This window comes from Semicossyphus pulcher, unplaced genomic scaffold, assembly GCF_022749685.1.
Source record: "Semicossyphus pulcher isolate SPU_LCO1_2020_fin unplaced genomic scaffold, fSemPul1.0.p SCAF_25, whole genome shotgun sequence".
NCBI classification, from domain to species: domain Eukaryota; kingdom Metazoa; phylum Chordata; class Actinopteri; order Labriformes; family Labridae; genus Semicossyphus; species Semicossyphus pulcher.
The window spans coordinates 6,080,547-6,107,265 of NW_027211699.1; the positions used below are offsets into that span (position 1 = coordinate 6,080,547).

A 26,719-nucleotide genomic window follows, 5' to 3' on the forward strand; every position below is an offset into this window, starting at 1 on the left:
ACCAATATGGTATTCACTTTTGAGGCATTATAAAGATCGGCTCCAAAGTGTTTAACCTTGACCTACAAAGCCCATTTGTACAAGGGCGCACAGTCAGGTCAGCAGAAAAAGATCTTCTTGCTTTTCCCAAGTGGAGAAATCAGCGGTGACCATGAATCTTCTGCCATGGAACAGAAGCAACAGCTAAAAACAAACCTCCAGACAATGTTATATCACCTAATTCATTGTATTGATTGTTTTATCCAGTAAATCAAGGTAAGGTGTTTAGCTATGCAAGGTGCATGGTTATCGATGTCGGTTGTTTGAGACACAATTGTGGTTCAAATTAACTATCAGACACATTTTGTAAAGTTTTTCATGGTGCATTTTTCCTCTGGGTTTGGTGATCTCCATGCTTCTCTTCTAGTGCTACCAGCGGGTACAAGTTTGCCCTCATTCAGGGAAACAGCTCAACTTCTATTCATAAACTCCTCATCAGATTCCGGTGTAATTTTCCTCTCATCTCTTTATGTCTTTCTCTCTACATCAGGACCTGACATGACAGGAAGTTAACCTCCTCCCTTTCAAACCTCCATCTCTCTCCCCTTTTTCTTCACCTTCCTGCCCTCCAATTCTAAAGCCCTAAACTGCTCCCCCCCCTCCCTCCCCAAAACAAATGTCACTTTCTAATTGGACCGCACTGGCGAGCCAGGAGAGCATCACCGCTTTGGACAGCGGTTAATCCAGCCGGGCTGCAGTGGCAGTGGGATTGTGACAGAGGCAGGGACGACGACGGCGGAGAGAATGACGCAATGAAGGCGAAAGAGAAGTTTGAGCCTGGTGTGGTGTCCGCACATCTGTTTGTCATTGTGACTTTGGGTCGCACCGATGACACAATGGATTCACATATTAAAATGTACAATTCGTCACTCTACATCCCTGCATGTGTAATACACATAAGTGCACCCTGCACAGGACTATAATGGGTTCCCCCCCTCCTCCCTCTGCCTCGCTCCATCTTTCAGTCACATACACACACATATAATAAAGTACAAGCCCGCACACAGCGCTCGGGGAACCAATCACCATCGCCTGTTTTCTGGTCCTGTTTGTGAATGGGATTTTTTACGGGAGAGCAGGAGGAGGAGGAGGAGGAGGAGGCGCTGCATTTGTAGGCATACAGCTGCTACACCAGGAGACACCACCACCACCACCACCACCATCCCATTCTCATTTTAAATATGTCTCTCGCTCTCTGCCGGCTGCGCTCGGATTCATTTTTAATGCTTTAGATTGTTTATTCTCAAGTCCTTCTTCTGCTTTTCCCTTCATCTTCTTGAACTCTCTCTGACTCTTTCATGGTGCAGAAGACACTCCATCCCCCCCCACCAAAAAAAACCCCCTCGCTTTCCTCGCTTTCAACTTTCATTATCGCCCTCCTCCTCCTCCTCCTCCTCACTCCCTTTGCCTCTTTCTCATCTTTTTTACTCTCCTGTCACGTCACTCTCCCAAATACTGCAGCTTCTTCTCCGCTGCATCTTTCACTCTCATCCCTTATTCTCTTCTTTTCCTCGGTGCCTTTAAAAGAAGCGGATGCGCTCATTCACAATGTGGACACTCACCTCCTGTGACAGTCTGCGTCCCGAGTGCTTCTGGATCCTCAGCGGTTGAAGGAACAGCGGCGAGCTTGCGAGCTTCTGGCTGCTGGAGAAAAAGTGGAGGACAGAAAAGAGAGAGAAAGAGACAGAAAGAGAGAGAAAGAGAGATAAAAGACGAGACAGCAGAGAGAGTGAGAGGTATAGAGTAAGAGAGAGAGAGAGAAAGTGGACGAGAGCAGGCGGGCTGTTTCGAAGAGGAGGAGGGAGCTCTGGCTGGCTGGAGGTGAGATGAAGGGGAGAAAGAGAGAGGGAGGGAGAGATAAAGGAAGAGGGAGGGAGAGAGTGAGGGTGCACTGGATTGGGATAGGAGGGGATTGTGTGATGTTTAAGAGGAGGAGGAGGGATTGCAGGGAATAGAGGGAGAGGAAAGTTGGAGAGGAGAGGGAGGAAGGGTGAGGACGCAGGGATGGAGGGAGCAGGAGCAGGTCTGATCTGGAGAAAAAAAGCATCAGATTGTCCAACACAACTTCTCCCCCGTTACACCTCTAACCTTTTACAGCCACCAAAACAACACAATCACAACTCACGCCGAGCCGTCACACGCCGGAGACAATCAATTCCGGAGTGGGGAAAATGTCCCTCCATCCATTAAATCACACTGTAATCCAATCCTGCGCTGGTGCGTCGCAGTGGAGATGCTGCAATTAACTTTGGAGCGATAACTTATAACAGAGGAGGGGAAAGGAGGGAACAAGAGAGCGTGAGAGGGAGAAGGGGAAAGAAAAGGATGGAGGGATAATGACAGAGGGCGCGTGGAGCAGACTGCCCTCCGGCTAGATGCACTCAAGGATGAAAAAGTTGGTGAAGAAAGAGAGGAGAGAGAAAAGACGGCTGAATGGAGGAGGATGATATTATGAAAATTCACTGATCTGTCATCTGGAGGAGCAAGACGACATGGCGGCATGATGTGAATTTATCTTTTGTAGCCGTTTGTTTTTCTTTGTTGTTGTCGTATCACTCAGTGTAATTATTTTGTGTCTCTTTGAAGCTGAACTTTGTTCTTTGTTTCTACTTTCTGGTGTTTAGTGTCTCTTTTTGGTCGCTCTCTTTGAAGTTGTTGTCAGGTTTTATTTGGGGTTTTGCAGTTGTTTTGTGTTCTTTGTGATCTTTTTGTCTTTACCTGTTTTTGTTCAAATAATACAAAATACATGAAACAGAAATGCTGCCATGTCTTCTGTCTGATCGCTTTGACAGACGTTACGTTTATTAGAATAATGACTGGATTTGTTTTTTCTCATTCCCTCAAGCATTCAAACTTTGTTAATTGTTTTGGGTTGTTTGACATAATTATATTTGTTGTTTCAATATGTTACATGTTTGTGTTTTACTTTAATGTGACATGGTGTGTTAAAGTCGAGGTGAAATGAAAAATGTCATTTTAATCCTTTTAGATCACATCCTCGGTAATATTGTGCAGCTATTTGACAATGTAGGCCAAAAAAAATACAGAAAATCCATTTCTTCGTATTCTTATATCAAAATTTGATCATTTTTTCTTCCTGTAAAAAAAGAATATCCCACGTGCTTACGTAAGCTAGGACCAACCAATTTCAACCAATCAATCTGCAACATTTAGCCGCAGAGCACCAAGAACGCTCGGTCAGTTAGCTAGCTACTGCGCTGTGGAGAACGTCTGTCTACGCCCACTTCTCAACGATCAAATCCCTCTAATGATATGTCCCGCCTGCACGTCCTGTTTCCCTCTGAAATACGTCACGATACAGAAGCTAGATACTCTTGAAATGCCGTTTCAGCTCGACTTTAAAAAAAGAAAATGAAAAAAAGAAAATCGTGGCCAATCAAAAGTCTGAAAACATCTATTGCCTGAAGGCTACAGTACCTGGCGGGCTGCAATGGCGCATCGAGGAATAGGGGAATCATATGTGTGGACTGACTGCGCATTGACCTCCGTAGTGCATCCCAACTAGTAAATGCACATATAAGTGCAATCATGTGAAAAGCCTTGTTAAGGATCACTGTTTTTGTCACGTCTGTCATTTTGCGAGGAATGTCACCTCCTTTGGAACACCGCGCAACGGAGATAACGGCGCAAAAAAAAATGCAGTTTACCCCGTCTACACGTCTCTGTGGAAACTGACTTTCTAAAAGTCTTCACCCTGGCTGGAGTTTTACAAAATATCCGTTCCCAGTGACCTAAAACGGCGTTTGTGTGAACGAAAGGTCAAAACGCAGAGAAAAAGCTACGATTGAAGAATACCCGTGTACGTGTGGACACGGCTCTGCGCCCCCGCCCTGTTCCACCCACATACAAACTGTACGAACCGAAAGAGCAGTTGAAACAAAAACGACGAAATAAATAAAACTAAGAAAAGCATATAATAAAAAAGGGAAAAGAAATGTAAACAATCCTTACTCAGGCGACTAACGTGCATCATTTTCATGATCTTTAGTTGTTTGTTTTTCTTTCCTTGTGTCTCTTTGTAGTCTCTTTACGTTTCTTTGTAGTTTTGTTGAGTCTTTGCATGTCTTGTCTTGTTGTCATTTTGTGCTTGTTGTTTTTGCCGTCTTTTTGTAAACATTGGTATTTTCAATCTCTCGTGGCATCTTCAAAGCCTTCTTGTGTCTCTTTGTGATTTTTTTAATCTATTTTTTCTTGTTGTTTTGGTAAATAATTTTGCTTCCATTGTAAGGTACTAATTTTGTGTCATTTTCTATCTGCTCACTTATTGTGCTGCTTTTCTCTCTTATTTCCTGCATTTCTTTACTGGGTCTCTGTTTACACGTTTCTTCTTGGTGGCTTTGTAAACAGTTGATTGGATTCCTAACAAGATATTTTCACAGTCACTTCGTCAGAGGCTTTGTCAGTTTTAAGCCTTTGTATTTTCTATGTTGTGCACGTGCATGGCCATGTCTGTGACTCCTTTACCTTTGCAGCCCAATGATTCCCTCGCTGAGTGCACTGATTAAGAGCAGCATGCTAAAATACCTCCCGGACATGGTTTCGAAATAAGGTTCTGATTTCAAATTAAGGGTCAAGTCTTATTCATCATATTAGGACCCTGGGGGCCAGAAAGGGGCCTGTGATAATACAGATGAGAGGCATTTGAAAGTCTCTTTTCGTCCTCGGTGGCAGAGGTGCGGGTCAGCTCGGGTTCTGTGGCGCTGATGAGGGGAGGACTCTCAAGGACACTTCAGTCGAGTGGATGCTTGCCAAGACAAAGCTTAATCCTGTCTCCCTTTCAAACAAAAGCCTTCACTCAGCTGTTTAAAAACATACTGATGCAAGACTCATCTATAGAGCGCTTCAAAAGGCCCCAAAGCTCGCCTGTAGTGTGATGTTTTCTTCACACTAATGTGCTGCACCGTGGGATTCCCCCCCCATGTGAGACTCGTAGGCAAATAACCCTCCTGAATGCTTTTGTACCGTACAGCTGTGTGTGCATGGATTTGTACCGCGAGCACATTTTCGGTGCTGGGCGAAAATGGACGGACAGCAGAAGAGATAGATGGCCAGGGCGAGCGAGAGATGTGGGCAGCGCTCCAGCTTTGAGGGATTTTTTGCCTTACAAGCTGCTACGTTTCTGTCAACTCCGGAGCTGCAGATCAGGCCGCGGCTGCCAGGCGCGCACAAGCACCGCGGGCAACGAAACAGGAAGTGAAGTAAAGCATCAGAAATCATTTGTTCAGAATCACATGTGAGAGAAAACGTTTCTCATCTGGAGAGGAAATAGAGTAAAGGGCTCGACACTAGCACACACTGGAACGTCTTCTCTCGTCTTACTTTCACTTCATTGTTCTCGTGCGATGCTGGGAAACAGACAGTAACGAAATGCTACTGTGCTGTGACGGAAATAACATCATGAGTCTGTTCCTGTGTGCGGCCCAGGATGGAGAGAGAAAGAGAGAGCACGAAATTAATGAGACGAGAGGAGGAGAGCAAGAAGTGTCTCCTGCAGCTGTTTATCAGCCCGGAGCACTCCGCTCAGATTAAACTACAACTACTTTATAATTACTATAATGTATTCTTATTGGACAAGTGTGCCTTTCCTAATAAAGAGTCCAATAATTGACTCCCTCCCTTTTTTCTCCCGCTCGGGTCCCCCCTCTTTCTCTCTCTCTCTCACACACACTCACTATTGATCTCATTAATTTGCATCACTTTCTCATTAGCCTCAGAGAGTACTTCGTTTTACACCAGCAGGATGATGGCCGTGCATTCTTGAAAGCAGCACGATTAGTCAACAGAAACAGACTGGTCCAATCATCGTCATTAGCACTAATTCGTCAGATCAGAATTTTTAAGGCTAATTAAAATGTTACTTTTGTGTTTAATCGTCTTTTTGTGTTTTCTTTTTTCCACTTACAACGCTTGTTAATGCCGTGAGAGCGACACGTCTTCATAAATAAAGCCGTCACTCGGAGGTGAAATTCTACCCTAAAACTGCTCATTCATGATTCATCTGTATATAAATCTTTTTACAATGTACTTTCTATTACTTAACATGCTCACAGGATAACAATGTCTCTGCACAAACGACCTGTAATAAGACCATAAATTGTTGCTGCTGTCGCTGCTACACAAGGCAGGATTTACAACAGCACATCCTTCCTGTCAGAATAAATCACAAAATGGGAAATTGAATGTGTAATTTTAAAGTCTTAAAAAACCAGAACAACCTCTAATCAGATTTTCTCTTCTTTTGAACATTTGCCATCAGGCTGAACAGGATGCACTGCGATGTGTCTGTTTGTGGTGAAAAGGAAAGAAAGGTTTCCTGTTGGTTTTGACTCAATACAAGATGGGCCATATGGGTAATATGTACTTCCCTTTTTAAATGTGAGTTGTTGTTTGTTGCTACTGGTTATTATTTTATATATCATTACTACAGTGGAGACACTAATGCGTGCAGCATTTGAGTCCAACACCAATTTCCCCAGAGGGACAATAAAGTTTATCATATCATATAATACTGTACCATATTGTATCGTAATGTGTTGTATCGTACTGTATCATACTTTATCGTATCATATCCCATCCTACTGTATTGTACTGTATCTTATCCTACCGTATCCTACTGTATTCTACTATATCGTACTGTATCTTATCCTACCGTATCCTACTGTATTCTACTATATCGTACTATATCTTATCCTACCGTATCCTACTGTATTCTACTATATCGTACTATATCGTATCATATCGTATCATGCTTTATCATACTATATCGTATCATATCGCATCCTACTGTATCGTACTATATCGTATCATATAGTATCATACTATATCGTATCATATCGCATCCTACTGTATCCCACTATATCGTACTATATCGTATCATATCGTATCGTACTATATCATAATATATCGTATCATATCGCATCCTACTGTATCGTACTGTATCGTACATATCGTATCATATCGCATCCTACTGTATCATACTGTATCTTATCCTACCGTATCCTACTGTATTCTACTATATCATACTATATCGTATCATATCGCATCCTACTGTATCACACTATATCATACTATATCGTATCATATCGCATCCTACTGTATCATACTATATCTTATCCTACCGTATCCTACTGTATTCTACTATATCATACTATATCGTATCATATCGCATCCTACTGTATCGTACTGTATCGTACATATCGTATCATATCGCATCCTACCGTATCCTACTGTATTCTACTATATCATACTATATCGTATCATATCGCATCCTACTGTATCATACTGTATCTTATCCTACCGTATCCTACTGTATTCTACTATATCATACTATATCGTATCATATCGCATCCTACTGTATCACACTATATCATACTATATCGTATCATATCGCATCCTACTGTATCATACTATATCTTATCCTACCGTATCCTACTGTATTCTACTATATCATACTATATCGTATCATATCGCATCCTACTGTATCGTACTGTATCGTACATATCGTATCATATCGCATCCTACCGTATCCTACTGTATTCTACTATATCATACTATATCGTATCATATCGCATCCTACTGTATCATACTATATCTTATCCTACCGTATCCTACTGTATTCTACTATATCATACTATATCGTATCATATCGTATCATATCGTATCGTACTATATCATACTATATCGTATCATATGGCATCCTACCGTATCTTACTGTATTCTACTATATCGTACTATATCGTATCATAACGAAGCATATCAAATCGTATCGTATCGAATCCTATCATATCGAATCATATCAAATCGTATCGTATCGTATCGTAATCGTATCGTATCGTATCGCAAAGTATCGCACTGTATTGTAAAGTATTGGGTCACAAGTATCGTATGGCGTCTTATAGTATCGCATGATACTGTATCGTATCCAGTGTATCGTACGATATCATATCGTATCATTGTATTGTTCTGAATCGTATCGTATTGTATTGTGTCATATCATATTGTATCCTATAGTATCATAATGCACCGTATTGGATCGTATCGCACTGTATTGTGTCGTACTTTATCTTATCGTTCTGAATGGTATCGTTTTGTACTGTATCATAATGTATGGTACTTTATTATAACATTTTGTATCGTATTGTATCATATCAGGATTTTACTGTACCACTGTTACCGTATTACTTTATCCTAAAAACATGGATTCTTCCTTTAAACTTTGATCAGGGTTAAACTGTGATCATAAAAGCATACTGATGATGTCCTTGTTTACGAATTCTGGACAATTTAGTTTGAATGTTTGAAAAAATGTGCCTCGTACAACCGTTCGGTGACAGGTAAATGTGTGTGTTTTCTTTTCCAGAATGGGTTTAAAAATAATTACTCTGTCTGGATTCTCAAAGGCTGCTGCAAATGTACCCTAAAGTTCTGGCCTAGTTCGCTCCATCTACAGGAGCATTAGCAATATTTCTATATCACTGCTGTTGTTAAAAATATAAAAACAACAGAAGTTTAATAATAAAGATGTTTTTCTGTGTGCAGACAGTGGTGTGTGTACTTAATGCATTGTGTCTTTATTAAACTGAAATGGAAACGCACTGTGGCTGTTGACATTTCATTTGAAGCACTTCACAGAGAATAATGGTCTCTGGGTCTGTTCGCTCAAACAGAGAGATAATGTCATTCCAACAGAGACCGATTTATGACCACAGAGGCAATCCAAACGCCTGCTACTCAGCTCTGCTGCATGTGTCCTGCGAATTTGTCAAATTCAGTCCAGCCTCGAGGAATTAAAGGCTAATTTTTCTGTTAAACAAGTGCCTTTTTTAACAAGGGTGTCTTTGTCTGCTTCCTTATTATTATGCATTCTTTCATCTACGGCAAAAGTGCTCACATACTAAACAGCAGTGGTATTAAGCGGTCACCAGGTGGCAGGATTGAGGTTAAAGTGGCATGACTAAACTGCCGGGAAAATCCAAAGTGACATCACATTGTTGAGTAGTTCACTGTTGCATTGTTGGACATTTTTAGAACAATTTCAGAAAAGCTGAAGTGCATGGCTGAGTGATATGAAGATAAGTAGCACGCATGAACGACAGAAGCCTTCAAAGATGTAACAGGTAGAAAAGTGATGAATGTGTAAAGTGACCTATGTGTTACATTTTCATACGACCTATAATTACTGTTCACACTCTGCTACTTTTCACTCTTACTTTGTCTTTTGTCATTTTTGGGACACTTTTAAATCATTAAATATTCATTTTAAAACTCCACGTTCTGATGTATTGCATGAGAAAGCACAAACATCTCGTCATTTGACTATTAAAACTTTAGCTCATGTTTGATTCGTGACATTTGAAGTTCCCCTTCTTTTCTGAGAACCAGAGGAAGGGTTTTTTTCCCCTCTCTCTCTCTCTCCGTCTCTCTCTAGAGAAAACAGCTATTTTAGTCCATGTCAGACAAACTGCAAAAACAAAACAACAAAAAAAGCAACTAACAAACTTCATTTGTACTGCAATGAAAAAGATAGAGGACATTCTAAAATCTAAAATTTAAACGTTGATTGAAAAAATGTTTTTTGACCGTCTTTTTCAAGTCAACAACCATTGCTTTTAAAAGCTACAGTTGCTTTCAAATTCACAGCAGTTTGGCCGCGGCTAAAAGAAGGAATTGGTCAAACTATATCTGCACTCATCATCAACTTTGCTCGACTGAGGCGTTGGACATGTTTGTTAGAAGGAAGTCAGAGGGCAAGAGACACAGAGAGAGAAGAAAGAAAGAGTCAGCGGAGCCTTTAGAATAACAAGAAGGGTGAATAATGAAGTTAAATGACACGAACTGGCCCTCCAATTAGAAACAATAAAGTCACATTGCTTTCATACGTGGCCTTAAAATGTTCCTTACATTTTTCATTGCTCTCTCTGGTTGTTTTTTAATTCCTCATTACGTACTAATCACTCAGGTCAAGAAAGACAATGAGTCTAAAAGATCACTCGCGCTTTAGACTGTTGATGTTTCCGCGAAAGCATACTACAAAGTGTGTTTTGAGTCAGAGTCAAAGTACAGTACTTTTTAGTTTTCAGGAATTATTGGAGACAAAAGTAAAAGTGAAACTGGATTGACACAGTCGATGTTCATATCTTTTTTTCTCCTATTAAACACGGTCACTTCTGGACTTATGTCAACATAAAACAGGTGCAACTCGAGTTTTAGATTGAGCCTAAACACAAAACTTTTAACAGTATTCATTACATTGGTCTAAAGATGTATTAGTAAAAAATGTGGATGAGAAATGCGTACGTGCAATTCTGCTGAAATGACTGTGAAATGCAACGTGTGTTAAAATGTTCTGACTCAATATGTGTCAACATTTTAGTCAACAAGAAATTGTCCATTCAATCATAGTAAGATTACAGGAAGTAGAGAAAGAAGCCGTTTTAACAACAGTTTACTAGAAATATTAAAGTTGTATTATGATCCACTTCAGACTCTGAATGCTCGTATTTAACTGCAGCCAGTGTTATTTGTTTCATACCTTTTAAATGATATGTTATGTAATTGCATTTGTTTGTGTTTTCAATGAAAAATAGGCAAAATTTGAATTAAATGAGTTAAATTCAAATTTGACCATAAAGTGACAAATTCATGATGAATTATAAGGAAATAAAATAAAATCTGAATCTTCTTACAAAAAGTTTTCAAGGTTCTTTTTATTCTCGGTATGTGTTAAGTATTCAGATTGTTCAATAAATGAAAGATAAAATTAGAAAAATAAAAAGTGCGTTCTGACAACTAAAATGTCAGTGTTAGAAAATAATAAAAATACAGATACATTATTGACAAAATACATTCAAAGTGTCAAAAGTGCTCTTTAACCAGAATAGTGTTTTTTGTTGTATTTAGTGTTATATTTTCACGTTAGATTATTACTCTTATTATTATTGATGCTTTGACATGTGACAAGTGTTAATCCAGTACAGTAGCCCCAAGATGGAGGTAATTTTAATTAATTTACATTCTGTATTTGAGGTCCAATCTGTAATACAATTTATTTTAAAAAAATAATTATGTGTCTGTTTGCAAAATCTTAATCTGTAAAATAAAAACTGTAAGAAAAGGAAATTAAATACATATCTTTTTAATCTGGCTTTTACTTTGGGGTTTTTATTGTTCTTTGGGCGGCATGTTTGTGTTAAAGGTTCTTTATAAATAAAGCTGAAGTTAGTTGAGTGGCGTATAATGACTGACATATAATTAGAAAGGAGCATAAATTCTAGTGAAGAACAATAAAGGAAATAATGTACAACTGCCTAAAAATGCTGTTCTTTATGTCGTAGTAAATGTACTTTTCACCACTGCGGATATGAATTCACTGACTCACAAGTTTGTGTTCATTTTTTTCTCCCATTAAACACGGTCACTTCTGGACTTATATCAACACAAAACAGGTGCAACTCGAGTGTTAGATTGAGCCTATACACACCACTTTTAACATTATTCATAACATTGGTCTAAAGATGTATTAGTAATAAATGTGGATGAGAAATGCGTACGTGAGATTCTACTGAAATGACCGTGAAACCAACCAATTGTAACTAATGTTGTCATTTTGTGTTCCCTTTTCTGTCTTCCTGGTCGAGCACTTTGGGCTTCATGTTTGTGTTAAAGGTTCTTAATAAATAAAGCTGAAGTTGGTTTAGTAAAAACTGCTATATTTCCTTATATGTGCTGACGTATTATTAGAAAGGAGCATAAATTCTAGTAAAGAACAATAAAGGAAATAAAGTACAACTGCCTAACATTGCTGTTCTTTATGTCGTAGTAAATGTACTTTTCACCACTGCGGGTATGAATGCACTGACTCACAAGTTTGTCTCTAATGTAAACTAATTTCATCGATCCTGATTTAATTGAAACACTCTGAAATTGAATTCTGGAATTAAGTAAAAGTTGTACATTTTAATACAACTCAATTCAAACAACTTTATTAATTTTGTACATAAAAGACAAAAGGAAAACACAGTGACATACAACAATAAATTATACATTGGAGCTAAAATATGAAAGAATATCTAAAAATAAACACCGATATCGAGTAGACTGATAAATAAATAGACAGACAGGAAAAAACAATAAAAAAAGGATAGTCTTGATAAAAGGATAAACGCTGTCATAAACACTTAAGGAGCATTTAGCAACCGAGTTGCAGAGGGGACAAACGATTTTGAATTGCAATTAGTTTTACAAGCAGGTAAAACATAACGACATCCTGATGGCAACAGAGAAAATTCACTTAAACGAACATGTCCAGAAGAAGGTAAAATACAAATGTTTACCAATATGGAGTACTGAAACTCCACCCACTCAACACTGAGGGTGCACCACCTGGAGCCGTTCTGGGTCGTGTCACTTTCACAACACCCACCTTTGATTAAGAGCAGTTTACTGTAAATTGGAAACATTTAATTGAAACACACTATTGTCAATAAATAAAACACAACATTGTGTTTTAAATAAATTTACATAACCCCGACAACCCCGTAAATCAAACCGACGGAGGTTTCAGCTGCATGTGACTCAGAAAACTGTGCTGTTATCTCAAAGCATGCGGTCGATCAACCACTGATACTTTTATTTATCTGGCAAATCTTGACTAAACTGAACCATGAAACCAAAATATGCATCCTATACCAGACAAGAAATATAAAAAGGAAACATATTTTAAAAATTGCATGTGAATGTTTTTTTAGCCGTTAAAATGTTTTTATTGTAATCACCTTACATGAAGTCTTTGTGTGCAGAGTCGTGCCAAAACAGGATATTTAAACGCATGAATTTTACATGAATGTTGGTTTCTATGCAACCAAGCAATAACTATAGGTTTTTTTATTTTTTGCAAACATGCAAATTTAGCTGATGGTGTAAAAAATGTGAAAAAGACATGAAGTGTCAGAAAGAGGAAACTGATGTCGCTAAAGAGGAAACTCCCACAGAGCTCTCGACAGTGATCATGAGGAGCTGCTGACAAGAAGGAAGCGCCGGTGACAGACGGACGTACTTAAGGAAGCCAAGTCTTTACTATGTAAGGTAGGACAGTTGGAGATTTAATACGAGGGGTTTGGTTGGTGTACTGTCAATACAAAAAAATACAATGTTCATTTGACAGCTTAACACTGTCTGTATTGTTATTTCTGTGCACTAATTTGCCATTTATATTACAAAGAAGGGGCTGTTGGTCATCTTTTTCATCTGATGACAAAATGTGACTGAATTGTACGTGTTGAAATCCCGTGACGTTGATTTACACTGAATTTTGTAAATGACACAATAGTTGTGAAACACGGTGACACAGGTCAGAATTAATCAGATAAAACACTGACAGAAATCAATGTTGTAAGCTTCCATGATTAAGCTGATCATATCGTCCGGATACAACCCAAAAAATTAGATAATCTAATTTTAACTTTTACTCTTCACTCTTACTGTCATTTGCCGACACATGCAGGTTTTCCACATACTCAGTTAGATTTGCCTTTTGAGTTTCCGCGGTTTGAACTGCTTTGATGTCAGCGTCACACACACCGTGCGACACGCAGAACTTCAAACAACAAAAGAAGGTTATTCTGTTTTGAAGTCAGTGTTGGTGTTTCCCCGAACGGGCTTCTGTCAACAGGAGCAGCAGAAGGTAGAAATAAAGTCTGTTATGCCTGAGCGAGCCTTAAATCCACCTTTAGTTTATCATTTATTTATTGATCTGCTGTTCTGAAGTGAAAGCACCTCTCCTCTTTCTTTCTTTGTTTACTTCTCCTTTATTTAGCTGCATATGTCCTGCTTTATTTAAAGAGTTTAACTGCAGACTTAAACATATTTTCTGAGCTATAATCTAAATTATACTGCTGTGCTGTGATGAAACACATCAATGCTGGCCAAATTTTTTTTTTTTTAAAGCACTGAACACCTGCCAATCAGAGGTGGGCGGCACTACTACTTTGCCTTCTAGCTAACGTAGCGTTCCCACTCAGAGACTGCGCCCGTTCTCTCAGGCTGCACTGCACAGTCGGCGCATTCGCACTTGCATTGCCTCAGTTTTGAAAGCTCCGGCTTCAGGCATTAGAGGGGCTGCAGCCAACGGCTCGAACTGACAGAGCTCGGGACCACCACGGTCCTCCACCACACTATAGTGCTCTTCACTCTGGAGGGGAGACGTCCTCCACCTCTAAAGAGCCCTCTGTGGCATACGTGCCTTGTGTCGCTCTCCATTTTTCTCTGGCCGGGGGAGGGGACGTCCCTGAGCTGCCGGACACACCCACCCCTCCTCTCAGCCCCTCGCACCATTTAAGCATTTTTTAAAATTGTGCAGTGGGTGGAGTTACGGTCAGACCTGCGTGTGCAGTTGCACTTTTCTGTATCTGTCCCATACTTCCGTGAACAACCTCTAGAAAGTATAAACTTCATCTCCGCTGTGATGAAGCCGGAGGTGATCCACGCCTCATTTATCACAATGCCGCTCGGGGGAGGAGGCAGACGTTAGGAGAGGAGCAGATATGACACAGGTCTCTGTACCTGCCTTAGTGACGTCGCCATCCCTCCGTATTTCCGCTTAAAGTTAAGGCTCCGTGTTCATTTGCATACAGAGCAGGAAAGTGAGATCGGATCACAAGTGGTCACTGACCTATGGCTGGGACAAGGTGAAGAAAGAAAATTGTTGCTAATGAAAATGTTGAGTGGCTAGTAACTTTGGAAAACCACTAGCCACGGTGGCCAATGAGCAAAAAAGTTAACGTCAGGCCCTGGTGAAATTACAGTTTTTCTTTACAAAATTTTGGCACATAATTCGGCTATCAACGGCTAATAAAAGATCTTATTTAAGGGATGTGTGGGCCACGAACAGATGCTTTTAGGTATTCAGAGAAGAAAATAGATTTAAAAAACAATCACTTTGACATTTAAAACTGAACAAAAACATGAAAGTTTAGTTTATAAAATCAATCTCAGACAAAATAAATGTGTTCTGATAAGAGGTCAGAGCCCACGATGCTCACAGTGCTGTGTCTGTTGTGTTTCCATTAACCGTTATTTGTCGCTCTGGCTCGCCTGAGTCTCACCGGAGGCCTTTTCTCAGACAGGCTGCGCTTTTAAAGCCGCAAGCATTTTCTCCAGAGAGCGACGACTGAGAGCTGCTGATCTGTGTCAGAAGTATTTAGTTTATTATGTTGTTGTGTGCGTCCAGAGACAGCATGTGTATCCTTTTCTTTCACACACATGTGAGAGGGAGATAAGAGGTAGACAGTTGTGTGATGACAACCCACAACAAGCACACACACACACACACACATACAAAGCGGAAGAGAGTGTGTGCGGTCGTGACTCATTTCTTCTTTATTTCTAGTAAATGAGGTAATTCTCTCTCTCTCTCTCTCTCTCTGTGCTGCATCCAAAGACTTATTGATAATGTGATAATAAACCAAAAAGTTTCCGGAGACTGACTCAGAAACAAACGGGTCCCCAGGAATGATGCCTCTCCTCTGGGTGGCACTTTGGTCAGCGCTCCCTTATCTGGCTCTCTCCTCTCGTCCTGACGGCTGTGTCGTCCGTGACAGCAGCAGCTCACAGCACGGTGAGTCAGTGTCACCTTGTACATCCAGTATTTTTAGATAGCATTTCTATAAATGGATCCTATTCTGTATGATTTCTTCCATTCGTGTGATATTTCATGGAAACAAAAAGTGTCTTTTAACACTTTGAAGAGGATGTTGTTCAGTCTGCTTCATTTCTATGACACATATAGTAACTTGTTATGATGCTAATAACGGTACTTTTCCTTGCAGAATAACTTTTGAAATTTTTCTCTTAAAAAGTCAAAACTTTTTCTTTGTTTGATTTTTGCTTTGATTATATGTCATTATTCTTTCTTTACTGTCAACGAAAAAAATATTTTTATAGAAACATTTCTGTCTGTTTTCATTGAAATCAACTTCTTTAACAACGTTTTTCTTGAAACTTTTTTTTTTATTTTAATTTTAATTTTTTTTAAATGTTACAGTTTCATTTAGCAGACACTTTTGTCCAAAGCGACGGACATCTGAGAGTTAATGATCTATGCATTCATAACCAATGGCTATGCCACTAGGAGCAATTTGGCGTTCAGTGTCTTGCCCGAGGACACTTCATCATGTGACTGCAGCAGTCAGGGATCAAACCCGCAACCTTCTGATTGAGAGACGACAACTCTCTCTGTGGCCACTGGGTCACAGCCCGTTGAAATTTCCCCTTCCATTGTTTTCACAGCAAACTGCAGCCTTTTCATACACACAGTCATTTCAGTCACTTTTTAACAAGCTGATTAAAATTAAAAAAACAGCTTTAATGTTTTAAATGTGCACAGGTTTGAGGAAAGAATGAAAATTGCAGATTACCTTTGCAAAAACTTAATTATAAACTATAAACATTTTAATCTACTTTAAACGCATTTTGATCCTAATATTTTAATAAAAAATGTATGCAGGAATTCCACTTGTTATTATGTATTTTTACATTGTTTTATGAGTATGTATTATTAAAGGAGCAGTTCGCCCCTGGAAAAAGCCGCTGTCAGTCGAAGCTGGTGTTCTCTGTAATCGATTGAAGCAATAATATTTGAAATTGGCGCCATAGCTGTGGAGAAAGTTGTTCAAACTGCTCGTGGTTTCGCCCATTCTACATTCCTACAACACCCAGCATGCATTGCGCCCCTCCCTCTGAAAGGAACGGCCCAGCGAGAGACGCTGGAATGAAATACTACCGTTTCTCTGCAGGCGATGGCTCAGAGCGATACAGAATCTGAAACACGACGAGAATATACCGGTGGATCGTCTAAAAAATCTTCAATCTTCAAATCTTTCAAACCTGACGATTTTGAATGAGACATGACATCGGAGGCGGGCGTCCTAGACTGAGGACGTGTAGATTAGCGAGCTCCCAAATAATATCCCCCCCATAACAGCATGATAGGACTGAGTCTGAAAATCAGCGAACTGGCCCTTTAACTAAAATCTCTGAATACCTTTATCGTTAAATTCACAAAAGCACCTCAGAGTAATTTAACTTACTTGAAAACTCTTCTTCCTCCCGTCCCAGAGTCTCCGTTGCTGAGATCTCTGCATTGCTACAACGACTACGAGTCGTACGTCCACTGCAGGTGGAAGGAACACAGACGAACGGGACTGCAGCTCTGGTTCAAGACAGATGATGACAACAAGTAAAAACACACAGGTCATTGAATAGGATCAAATGTGGGGACTATCATACTTAGGAGTGTGTCTGTGTGTTTGCAGTACGCTGTGTGAGCCTTACGGGGAGGAAGAACACAACGCAAGTGAGCACAGGATCGTCCAGTGCAGGTACAAGACTGACGTTTTCTCCATCGCCATCAAACACACCGTCTTCTTCCTCAAGAAGAAGACCCTCTGCTCATCGGCCCCACACGAGCCTCTGGATCTGTCTCAGCACTGTGAGTTTACATGACATCTGACAGGCACAACATCGAATTTTACAGAGGAAACTCAGTTGTGTCATCACTTTAAGCGTCACCTGTGTGTGTGCATTTGTGTTGTACAGTGAGAGCACGCACACCGGTGAATCTGTCCACGCACGATGCAGGCGACGGAGGCCGACAGATCAGCTGGTCCAGCCCCTACCGCTCCTCCTCCTCCCTGAGTAAACACATCAGATATCAGCTCAGCTACAGGACGGACAGACAGGACAACTGGACGGTACGCATTCTGTTTAACAAATCATGAAGCGGGTTTAAAAAGCTGAAACATTCCTATTATAGTGAAATAGAAACAGATACTGGACTCGTGTTTGACTGGAAAAGAGAAGCATTTAATGGTCACTTCAGCTTTAATAGTTCCTGAACACATCGTTCAAACAGCATGCTGCTTTAGTATAAAGTTCACAGTGAAGACTTCCTCTGACAGGAAAACTGGTGCAGGCTCAGAGCCCCTGAGGACATGTCAAGTCTGAGCCCTGGTGATGATACAATGAAGCCTATAAATATCCTCCACAAGCTGTGTATTAACACTGCAGGGGTCTGCAGCCATGCAAGCCGCTCTAAATGCTATTGTCATCATGCTTCAATGCTCACAAGGAAAATGCTAACATGATATGATATATAGCTAACATTTAACAGGTTTTAGGCTTAGTTTAGCATGTTAGCATGCTAACATCTGCTAAATAAAAGGCATTTGCACACTTTTAGCTGCTCATCCAGATTTATGTAAACACGTGTAGCCTATGTGTGTCTGTGGATGTAGCCATCTGCGGCTTGTGTTGGTCTTAATATAATTGAAACAGGTGACTTTGTACAGTTGTCATGAATAAGTAAATCAGCTTTAGGGGCCAAAAATGTTTCTTGTACCAGGCTGTAAACATGTTAAATCCTACTGCAAAGTTTGGCATTTTAATATGGGGCCAAATGGGGATTGACTCACTTTGGAACCAGCCTCAAGTGGCCACTCTAGGTACTGCAGTTTTTGGCACCGCACACTAAAAGTAAAAGAATAATCAGTATCATCTTTATCTATGTATACAATAGCCTGTATAAAAAGATGGACGAAATGACAGCTCCCTAAAAGTGAAGCCAAACCCTCTCTATCGCCCCCTGCTGATTGGCTGCAGTATAGGTCATAAAGCCCGCCTCCTCCATGTTAACAGATGGGACATGAGTCAAACTATAACATGGTTTCTGTCATTATAGTTAGTTCTTATCATGCTGATTTACGTCCAAGTGTTCATTTTTCTGACAAGTTTATTTTTAATTAGTTATTTGATGCTGTCAAAAGGATGACTGACAGCTCTGTTGACAAATCCGGCTCCTGCAGCCGATCTGTTCCGGATTACTAGAGTAGAGGACGAACGGTGAGAGGAAACGTAACTAAAACAATCACTACAGTCACTGAAGTTTCCATACCTGTGAACGTCTTCTTCAGACCAACACAAAGAAGATGTTCTGCTGTTAAACACGCAGACGTGCCGGATCCTTGCTGGTTTTTTTCCGGTAATTTAAGCGTGTGTTTTAGTTAGCAGACGTTTCTACAGCAGCTTCACCCACTGATCTCTACTGGGCAGCTCTGGCTGCGCAAGTCACAGTGGGCTATTCTGGCTTCAATTTTGTGCACTGAGAGTAGACGCGTCGTCCATCTTTATGTTCAGTCATTGTTCTATACACATACAAGGAAATAGCTCTGTGATACACGCAGTTCCAAAACAACATGCAGCTAAAAATCTCTTGATATCAAGGCTATGAAGCAAGTGTACCTACAACATCTGTATGGTCAGGTGTGTGGACAATATTTTTGCCTTAAATATCTTGTAATCCAGACTTTACACACCTCTGTTCATTCTCTCCGCAGACAGAGGATGTCACAAACACCAGCATCAAACTAGTGAAGCGGCTGCTGATCCCAGGTCACAGGTACGAAGCCAGGGTGAGGGCCCGGGCCAGCGTGGGTCAGTGGAGCGACTGGAGTCCTGTGGAGACCTGGAAGACTGAAGACGGTTTGTGCCATCAACATTGTGACTCCTTTTTGTGCACACATTTCTGAGCACAGCATTTAGCTGGCATATTAAATTTATTGCATCATTTTCACACTGGAAGCGTCTTTTCTTCCGATGCATTCCCTCCTCTTTATCTCCTTTCCTCACATTTCTAATCGTCTCCCTCTGTCCCTTTTTATGGAAACTTGGGAATGTTCTGGAGCCGTGCCGATGTTGTTATTAGCTCGCTCTCTCTCTCTGTCGTTTTAGACGCTGGGCACTTTCCCAGTGTGCATTGTGTCCTGGATGGAGAGAAGGAAGTGATGTGCACCTGGGAGGTGAGCAGAGAGACGGCTCACTTCATCACCTACCAGCTGGCCAGTCGACACGAACGGACTGCACAGTGAGTCGAGTGTGACGCTTACAAATATCAGCTCATTCTTTCACTCATCTGACCGTGACTCCCCCTCCCCTCTCTTTTTAATCCCGGTGTTCAGGTCTGTGAGATGCTGCGTGAACCTCACAGTGACCTCTGACCCCAGTGGGACGGTGCTGAAGTACAGCTGCCGGCTGACTGTCGCAGACCCTGAACATCTGCTGCTGGAGCTCCAGCCGACACGCAATGGCAAGACTTTTGAAGCCGGCAAGCACAGTGAGTACACACGAGACAGAGGGAGACATAATAGAGAGGGGAGAGAGTGGGGAGGGGAGAGGAAGGGGGGGCGATATGTCCTGCCAAATTAAAAACACACAATAGGGCGATAAAAGCTGTGCTGGCACACAGCGCTCAGCAGGCAGCTGTGGTGTGATTGAGTGTCTCCACCTAGTGTTTGAAAGGCAGTACTGCATCCCCAGGCTGTTTGGTTTAATTTTTCCATTTTACAACCGAAACATACACCAATTCAATCCAATGAAAACACACCAAACATTTAGTTTAATCAAACTATAAGCAGCTTATAAGACTAATAAGTTGTTAGAATTGTAGATGGAGTTTATACCTATTATATAAATTGTACATTTTCACTGAAATATTAAGCATATTTGGCCAACTTTTCTTTCCTTTTCATTAAAAACTAAACTTTTTCACACACGTTTGAGTATTTGACATCATCTAGGGAGCTAAAAGAGAAAATGTTTTAATTTGACAGAATTCAGAATATGCAGATTTGTAAGAAGTAAAAAATCTAAGTGTTGTCCGGTCTGTCCTCAAGAGGAGAAGAAAACTTTTAAAATGCTCGTTTGTTGAACGGAGGTCGGATCGATCTGATGCATTCGAGGAAGTCGGGAAATCTGAACGCTTAACGGCTTTCATGACACAGCGTCAAGGGAATTCATCAAGTTAAATTTGAGATCTAGAACAGATTGTTAGCTGTTAGCATGCAGATGTCTGTTTATAGAGATTAATAAGAAGCTAAATCGTCGTCAGATGACGCTGATGGGAGCCGGGATGGCATTACGGCGGATTATGTTCCGCCTGCTTTTGTTCTCCTCACAGACTCTTCTTCTTGCATAGGCTACGCCGCAGCCTGCTGATACGTGATTGGTCAATATAACTTGGACTACAAGTGTAGTTCAAACGGAAATCCATGTCGCTGTAGAATCTGTAAATAGAGATTAGTTCTCTATTGACACAAAGTCATCTAAGCCTCAGTATAATGACATGTCAGCATAAACACTAAACCCTGTTGGCAATATTTAACCATATTAATGATTTGGAAGATTATATACATAAATAGATTGTTTTATTGTGATAGAAAATGTAATGTTTAATCTAATCTTGATAGTCTGTAAGAGGCCCTGTTGTATAGGTGCGTAGTAGAAGTACCATTTTGTTTTTAGAGGGATTTCTGTGCACTTCTCCCCACAGAGTTGCACAGTGGATTGAGGATATAGACGTTGTTAATGGGAAAACTATGTTGTTACAGCAATTACACCTCTTATTATTATCTTATTACTATTTTCAGCTTCTAAAGGGCTTTAGTGATGGGAAGATACAACCAATCAAAGCAAAGCAATTTGTGACATAGTGGTACAGGCTAGGCTAGGTAGCCAGTTCAAACTTCACACTTCTATGGCTTCTAGTCCAGCATAAAAAAGGGATGATTGGCATGACGTGATTCATTGATAACAAGAAATTACGTCCAGTTTGTTTGATGCTAAATTCAGATTCAGAAATTTCCACATCAGCTGTAGCAAACTTGGTTGTTTATGATGTACAAAACATACTTAGACCCGCCCTTTTTTTAGATAAACGGTTGTGATTGGCCCGACCTGAATCAGGCTGGATGGAAATCTGTCTGGACGGGGGAGGGACGAAACGCTTCTGCCAGAGAAACTAAAACATGAGGTTTTTGTGTTTCCCTGGCTATCACATTACTGTATGTGTTAACAGGACTGATAATGCAACTTAAGAAAAAATAACTTGTGTGTAATTCTGCATTTAAAGTGTAGTTTGGCAAACACGTACGCTGCTTTGTCACCTATGTTCTCTTTAACAATCAGGACAAATTTCTCCTGAGAGAGACATTAAAAACTTATCTGGATTAATTCCAAACCCTCATATATGATAAACTTATCCAACATGTATGCTAAAAACATTTTTTTTCGGTTGCGCAGTTCGCCCATACCCTCCACAGCAGGTACAGGTGAGGGAGAAAGGCAGCAACTGGAAGGTGAAGTGGACCGCTCCAAGCACAGCTTCCGAAATGACACTTTATTACCAGGTCTGCTATCACAGGATAACGGAGCAGGTGAAGAACTTCAACAACAAGCACATAAACATTCTGAATGATGCAGCTCATGCAGTACAATCAAACCTCTGCTTTTGTTCCTTTTCCAGCGATGTTCTGAATATCAGAACGTTTCAGGCTCCACGGCTCTGACCATCCTGGAGGCAGATCTGGTCCCGTTGCAGCGCTACAGGGTGAAGGTCAGGTCACTGGTCGACACTGCAGCAGGCTACGAGGGAATCCCGTCTGAATGGACCGATCCTGTGGAATGGACCTCTCGTGGAGGTAAAACAGAGTGTTGAGACACATTATTTTCTGATTATTGTATTATATAATTAATGACCATGATCTGTTCTGTTTCCTTAAAGCCCCCTGGTCCCCTGACATCCTGATTTATTTCTCCATCTGTGTGTTTGTGGCCGCAGTCTTCCTCACACTCTACTGCACCATACCGGCTTGTCATAGGTGCTTTATTTGTCCTTAATACATTATTTGTAAGACATTAAACTATTGCTTTCCTTGCTTTCCATACCTTTTTTTTTAATAAAATCTCTTCTTGCATGGTATATTTTGAACCAACAGGAGGGTAGTTCTGTGGGTGGACTCGGTTCCTTCTCCAGGGAAAAGCAAAATCCTGTCAGAGATCAAGGTGAGGCTGGATGATTCCACAGTTTTCTTCCAGTGTATCAAGGAATCTTTCGGCATATTGGTGTTTGTTTGATTTTACTATGTAACTCATGATTCTCTGATCCAGTCTGCCACAGACCGGAGCTTCATGCAGAGCGAGAACACCTTCATCTGCAAAGTGCAGGACTTGGAAAGCCTATCCACATGGTAATGCCTCACAAACTGAATTTCAAGACAGATAATGGTAGCAAATCCCTCTGATGCATGAGGTGAAAAATTACAGACAATCCTCTGTTATCTGTCTCTCGCTGCAGCTCCTCCGTCGCTTCGCTGTGGCGGACCAAGGACAGTGAAGAGCAGGATGAGGGCTGCTGGAGCTGCGATAAACTGCACGTCCCGGCTGAGAAGGTTAACAGCTCTGACTCATCCTCCATGAGCTTCACCGGGCCGTACATCTTCTGTCAGGTCCGTTACTCACAGTCACAATGTATCATTTATCAGGTATCCAGGGGCCAAAAATGTCTCAATGCACATTCAACTATTCTTATATCCTGAAATACTGTACTCTCACGTATTGTAAAAGTTTACATCAGATATTGTATTTCAATTCTCTGTCAAATAGAAGAAATAGTTTGATATTTTAGGAACTACAGAAAACAGATTCGCTAAATCTGAGTCTTAAAGCAACAGGTTGAACCAGGCTATTTCTAGGCAAGGCAGAGTTGTTAGAAGTCACAGCTCCAGGACAAGTAACAGTCCTGCTTAAACCCCCCCCCCAAAACCACAATGCTTAAAATTAAAAATAAGAAAATAGTGTCTTAATAAGTGGGGTTAAGAGGGCTATGGATGAAGCCAGGCTAGCTGTTTCCCACTGTTTCTGGTCTTTATGCTAAACAAGCTAACCAGCAGCCGGCTGTAGCTAAATACTTACAGATATTAAATTGGTATCAATCATGTTTTTATCAAAATGTAGGATTACTTTATTTTTATATTACAATGAGATTTTAAAAAATCGCATATTTCTATGGAAATACATGCTACCTGTTTCCCCCCATCTTTATGCTAATCAAGCTAACCAGCTGCAGTTAATATTTACAGGCATGATATTGGTATTGATGGTGTCATATAATTTCCATGATAACTGTCTTTATCAAAATGGTTGATTATTATAGTATTATATTTCAATGAGATCTAATAAAAGTCTGTATTTCTATGGAACTACATGCTAGCTGTTTCCCCGGTTTCCAGTATTTATGCTAAACTAAGCTAACCGCTTAGTTTGCTGGTTTTAGCTTCGTATGTCCTGTGAGAGAGGTATCGATCTTCTGAAAAAACTCCTGGCAAAAAGAAAATACATTTTTACCAGAATATTGGACTTGATGAGATCAAATAAAATGCTAAATTGCTAAAGACAGTACAGTACTTCTTTATACTGATCAAGCTAACCAGCTACTGGCTGTAGCTTACAGATTGGCATCAATCGTGTTTTAATCAAAATGTTGGACTTCTAATTATGATATTACAATGAGATCAAATACAGTCTAACTGTTTCCTCCCATTACCAGTCTTTATGCTAAACTAAGCTAACCAGCTGCAGGCTTTAGCTTCTTATTGACTGTACAGACATGAGAGGTATCGATCTTCAGATAAAACTATTGGCAAGAAAGCAAATACATTTTTACCAAAACGTTGGACTTTTATATCATTACTATAGCCTCCCATGAGATCAAATAAAATGCTAAATTGCTAAAGAAATACAATCCAGCTGTTTTCAGTCTTTATGCTGATCAAGCTAACCAGCTACGGGCTGTAGCTTTAAACATGCTTACTATGAAATATATTGAAAACAAAAACAACTCAAAAGATGCTACTTCCATTACTATATAGCGGATTATACATGAACAAATGAAAAGAAGTAAGCTAAGGTTATCGAAGAACTTGTCACAACTAGTTTGCAGCCGTTTAAATGTTGTGCTAATTAGCAATGTTTCTATCTCACAGTCATCAGAGCCAAACAGGAAGTCAAAGGATGTGAAGTCCAAAGAGAAAGAAGAAGAAAAAGAAACCCCATCACTTGACTCTGTTGCTCCCTCCCCTGTAAATTTCACCCTCTATGGGGAAGGTTATGTGAGTCTGCCCGGAGGAAACGTCTCCAGGTCAACACAGGATCTTGTATGTCACAGTGACTCTGGCACAAACACACACAAGCAGGAGAGCCCTGATCAGGACCAGCAGAGTCCAGATACCTCACCGTGGTCGGACAAGACAGACGTCCAGCCAGGCCTCAGTGAGACCTCCAGCAGCCTCCAACCTCCACCCTACACCTCAGAGAGTTTCACCTCCTGGCCTCAGGGTGGCGCCATACAAGCCTCCGGGTACTGCCATATCCCCAGTCCCCACTGTGGACCTGTTGAGTTTTCTTAGCAGATGTAACAATTAATCAATCAGTGATTTCTTGTTCTTTCATAAACTTTTTTACTTTAAGCCATTTATGCTTTAATGTGAAATAATACAAACTTTTTTAAACATTAGAAAAGATTATTTAAGGACCATTTTGCTTGTTTTTATATCTTCTCCAAGCCAATGTGAGGTTAAATGTCCAGCCAATGGAGGGCAGTAGAGAGCTTAATCTGGGAGTGCAGTGCAATTATATGTAGGGTTTTATACACAGAGTATAACTATCAGCTTCTGAATCACTGTGTTAATATATTTTTATACCAGCCTCAGATTTACTGTCTCTCTCACAGCTGAGGTGAGAAGCATCTAACCCGCCTTTCACTGAGTAAGTGTGTATCTTGGCTGACTGCCATGTTCACAGTGGTCATGTATGAACGTTTGCACAAAGGTGTGTGAGTTAGGACCTTGTTGTCAATGTTGTAGCCCATGTGTTTCTTAATGTATAAATAAAGCATCATGTTGAATTGCTGATAGTGCTATGATGTGTTGCACAAGTGCTGTCACTGCATGAAAGTTTTAGTGTAAGGCTGAAATGTAATCACAACTTGAATAACATCTGCTCATAAAATATGTAATCATAAATAAAAATCTAGAAATAAATAAGTATAAATAGTAATGGCTTATAAGTATTAAAGTGTGTATTTTAAATTAACATGAAATACACTCAAAAGCTGAAATGGCTAACGACATCTCCTTGGGATTTAGCTTGGGGTTTAGATTTAGGCCTACCCACTTCCTGCCTCATTAGCTATAAATAACTGAGTTATAAACAAGATCTTAGTTTAACAAAGCAGAAAGTTCTTTGTGACAGATCATTTTAAAACATTTTCCTTTCATTTAAGCTAAGACAAGCTATGACTATCCATCTAGTTAGCTATTAGCAGTAGTTAGCAGCAAATTTTTAAGTTTTTCACAGGAATTAAACATTTCTATTGTAGTTACTTTGTTTTTTACTTTGTAGGGCAGAACTGTCCCTTCTGTCTGTTTATCTTAGCCTTAGATACAAGTTAAAACAACACATTTAATTTACACATTCACACCAGTTAGACATCAGTTAATGTATATGCTTCCTAGCTAACATTCAGAAAAGCATTATTCCAGAATTTCACTTTTCTTTGTCTTTTAAGTTGCTTATCAATCAGGAAGTGGTGATATTATAATAATTTGTCATATTCTCTATGTTTAGTCACGGCAGTGTGACTTATAACAGCATCTGAGCTTTGTACCCTAAATGTGACATCAGAGGAAAATGGCTGCCGCATGTAACTGTGTGTAGCATCTTTTCCTCAATCCTGCATACTTCATTTTTTTGTAGGGCAGAACTGTCCCTTCTG

At 40.2% G+C, this 26,719-nt stretch overlaps 2 protein-coding genes across 4 annotated transcripts in view; one reads left to right on the plus strand and one right to left on the minus strand.

The window, feature by feature from the left end:
* The window catches only part of pvalb6 (parvalbumin 6), a 57,014-nt gene extending 55,170 nt beyond the window's left edge, over positions 1-1,844 (minus strand). The window contains exon 1 of the mRNA XM_069675999.1: positions 1,602-1,844. The gene's annotated coding sequence lies outside the window, so the exon portion shown is untranslated. The remainder of the gene's footprint in view (positions 1-1,601) is intronic.
* An 11,223-nt stretch (positions 1,845-13,067) lies between these two features.
* csf2rb (colony stimulating factor 2 receptor subunit beta) lies at positions 13,068-25,854 on the plus strand. Of its 3 annotated transcripts, none has more exons than XM_069676152.1 (15): positions 13,068-13,143; positions 15,497-15,673; positions 17,173-17,293; positions 17,370-17,545; positions 17,653-17,807; positions 19,449-19,593; positions 19,843-19,975; positions 20,070-20,224; positions 22,189-22,322; positions 22,412-22,586; positions 22,670-22,766; positions 22,884-22,950; positions 23,056-23,135; positions 23,243-23,393; positions 24,930-25,854. In XM_069676152.1, exons 2-15 carry the CDS (start codon positions 15,568-15,570, stop codon positions 25,350-25,352), a joined length of 2,118 nt encoding a protein of 705 aa, XP_069532253.1. In that variant the 5' UTR covers positions 13,068-13,143; positions 15,497-15,567; the 3' UTR covers positions 25,353-25,854. The 3 variants fall into 3 exon arrangements, with proteins under 3 accessions (XP_069532253.1, XP_069532255.1, XP_069532254.1); XM_069676154.1 differs by having other exon boundaries at positions 22,727-22,766; XM_069676153.1 differs by having other exon boundaries at positions 13,077-13,138.
* Positions 25,855-26,719: the final 865 nt, after the last annotated feature.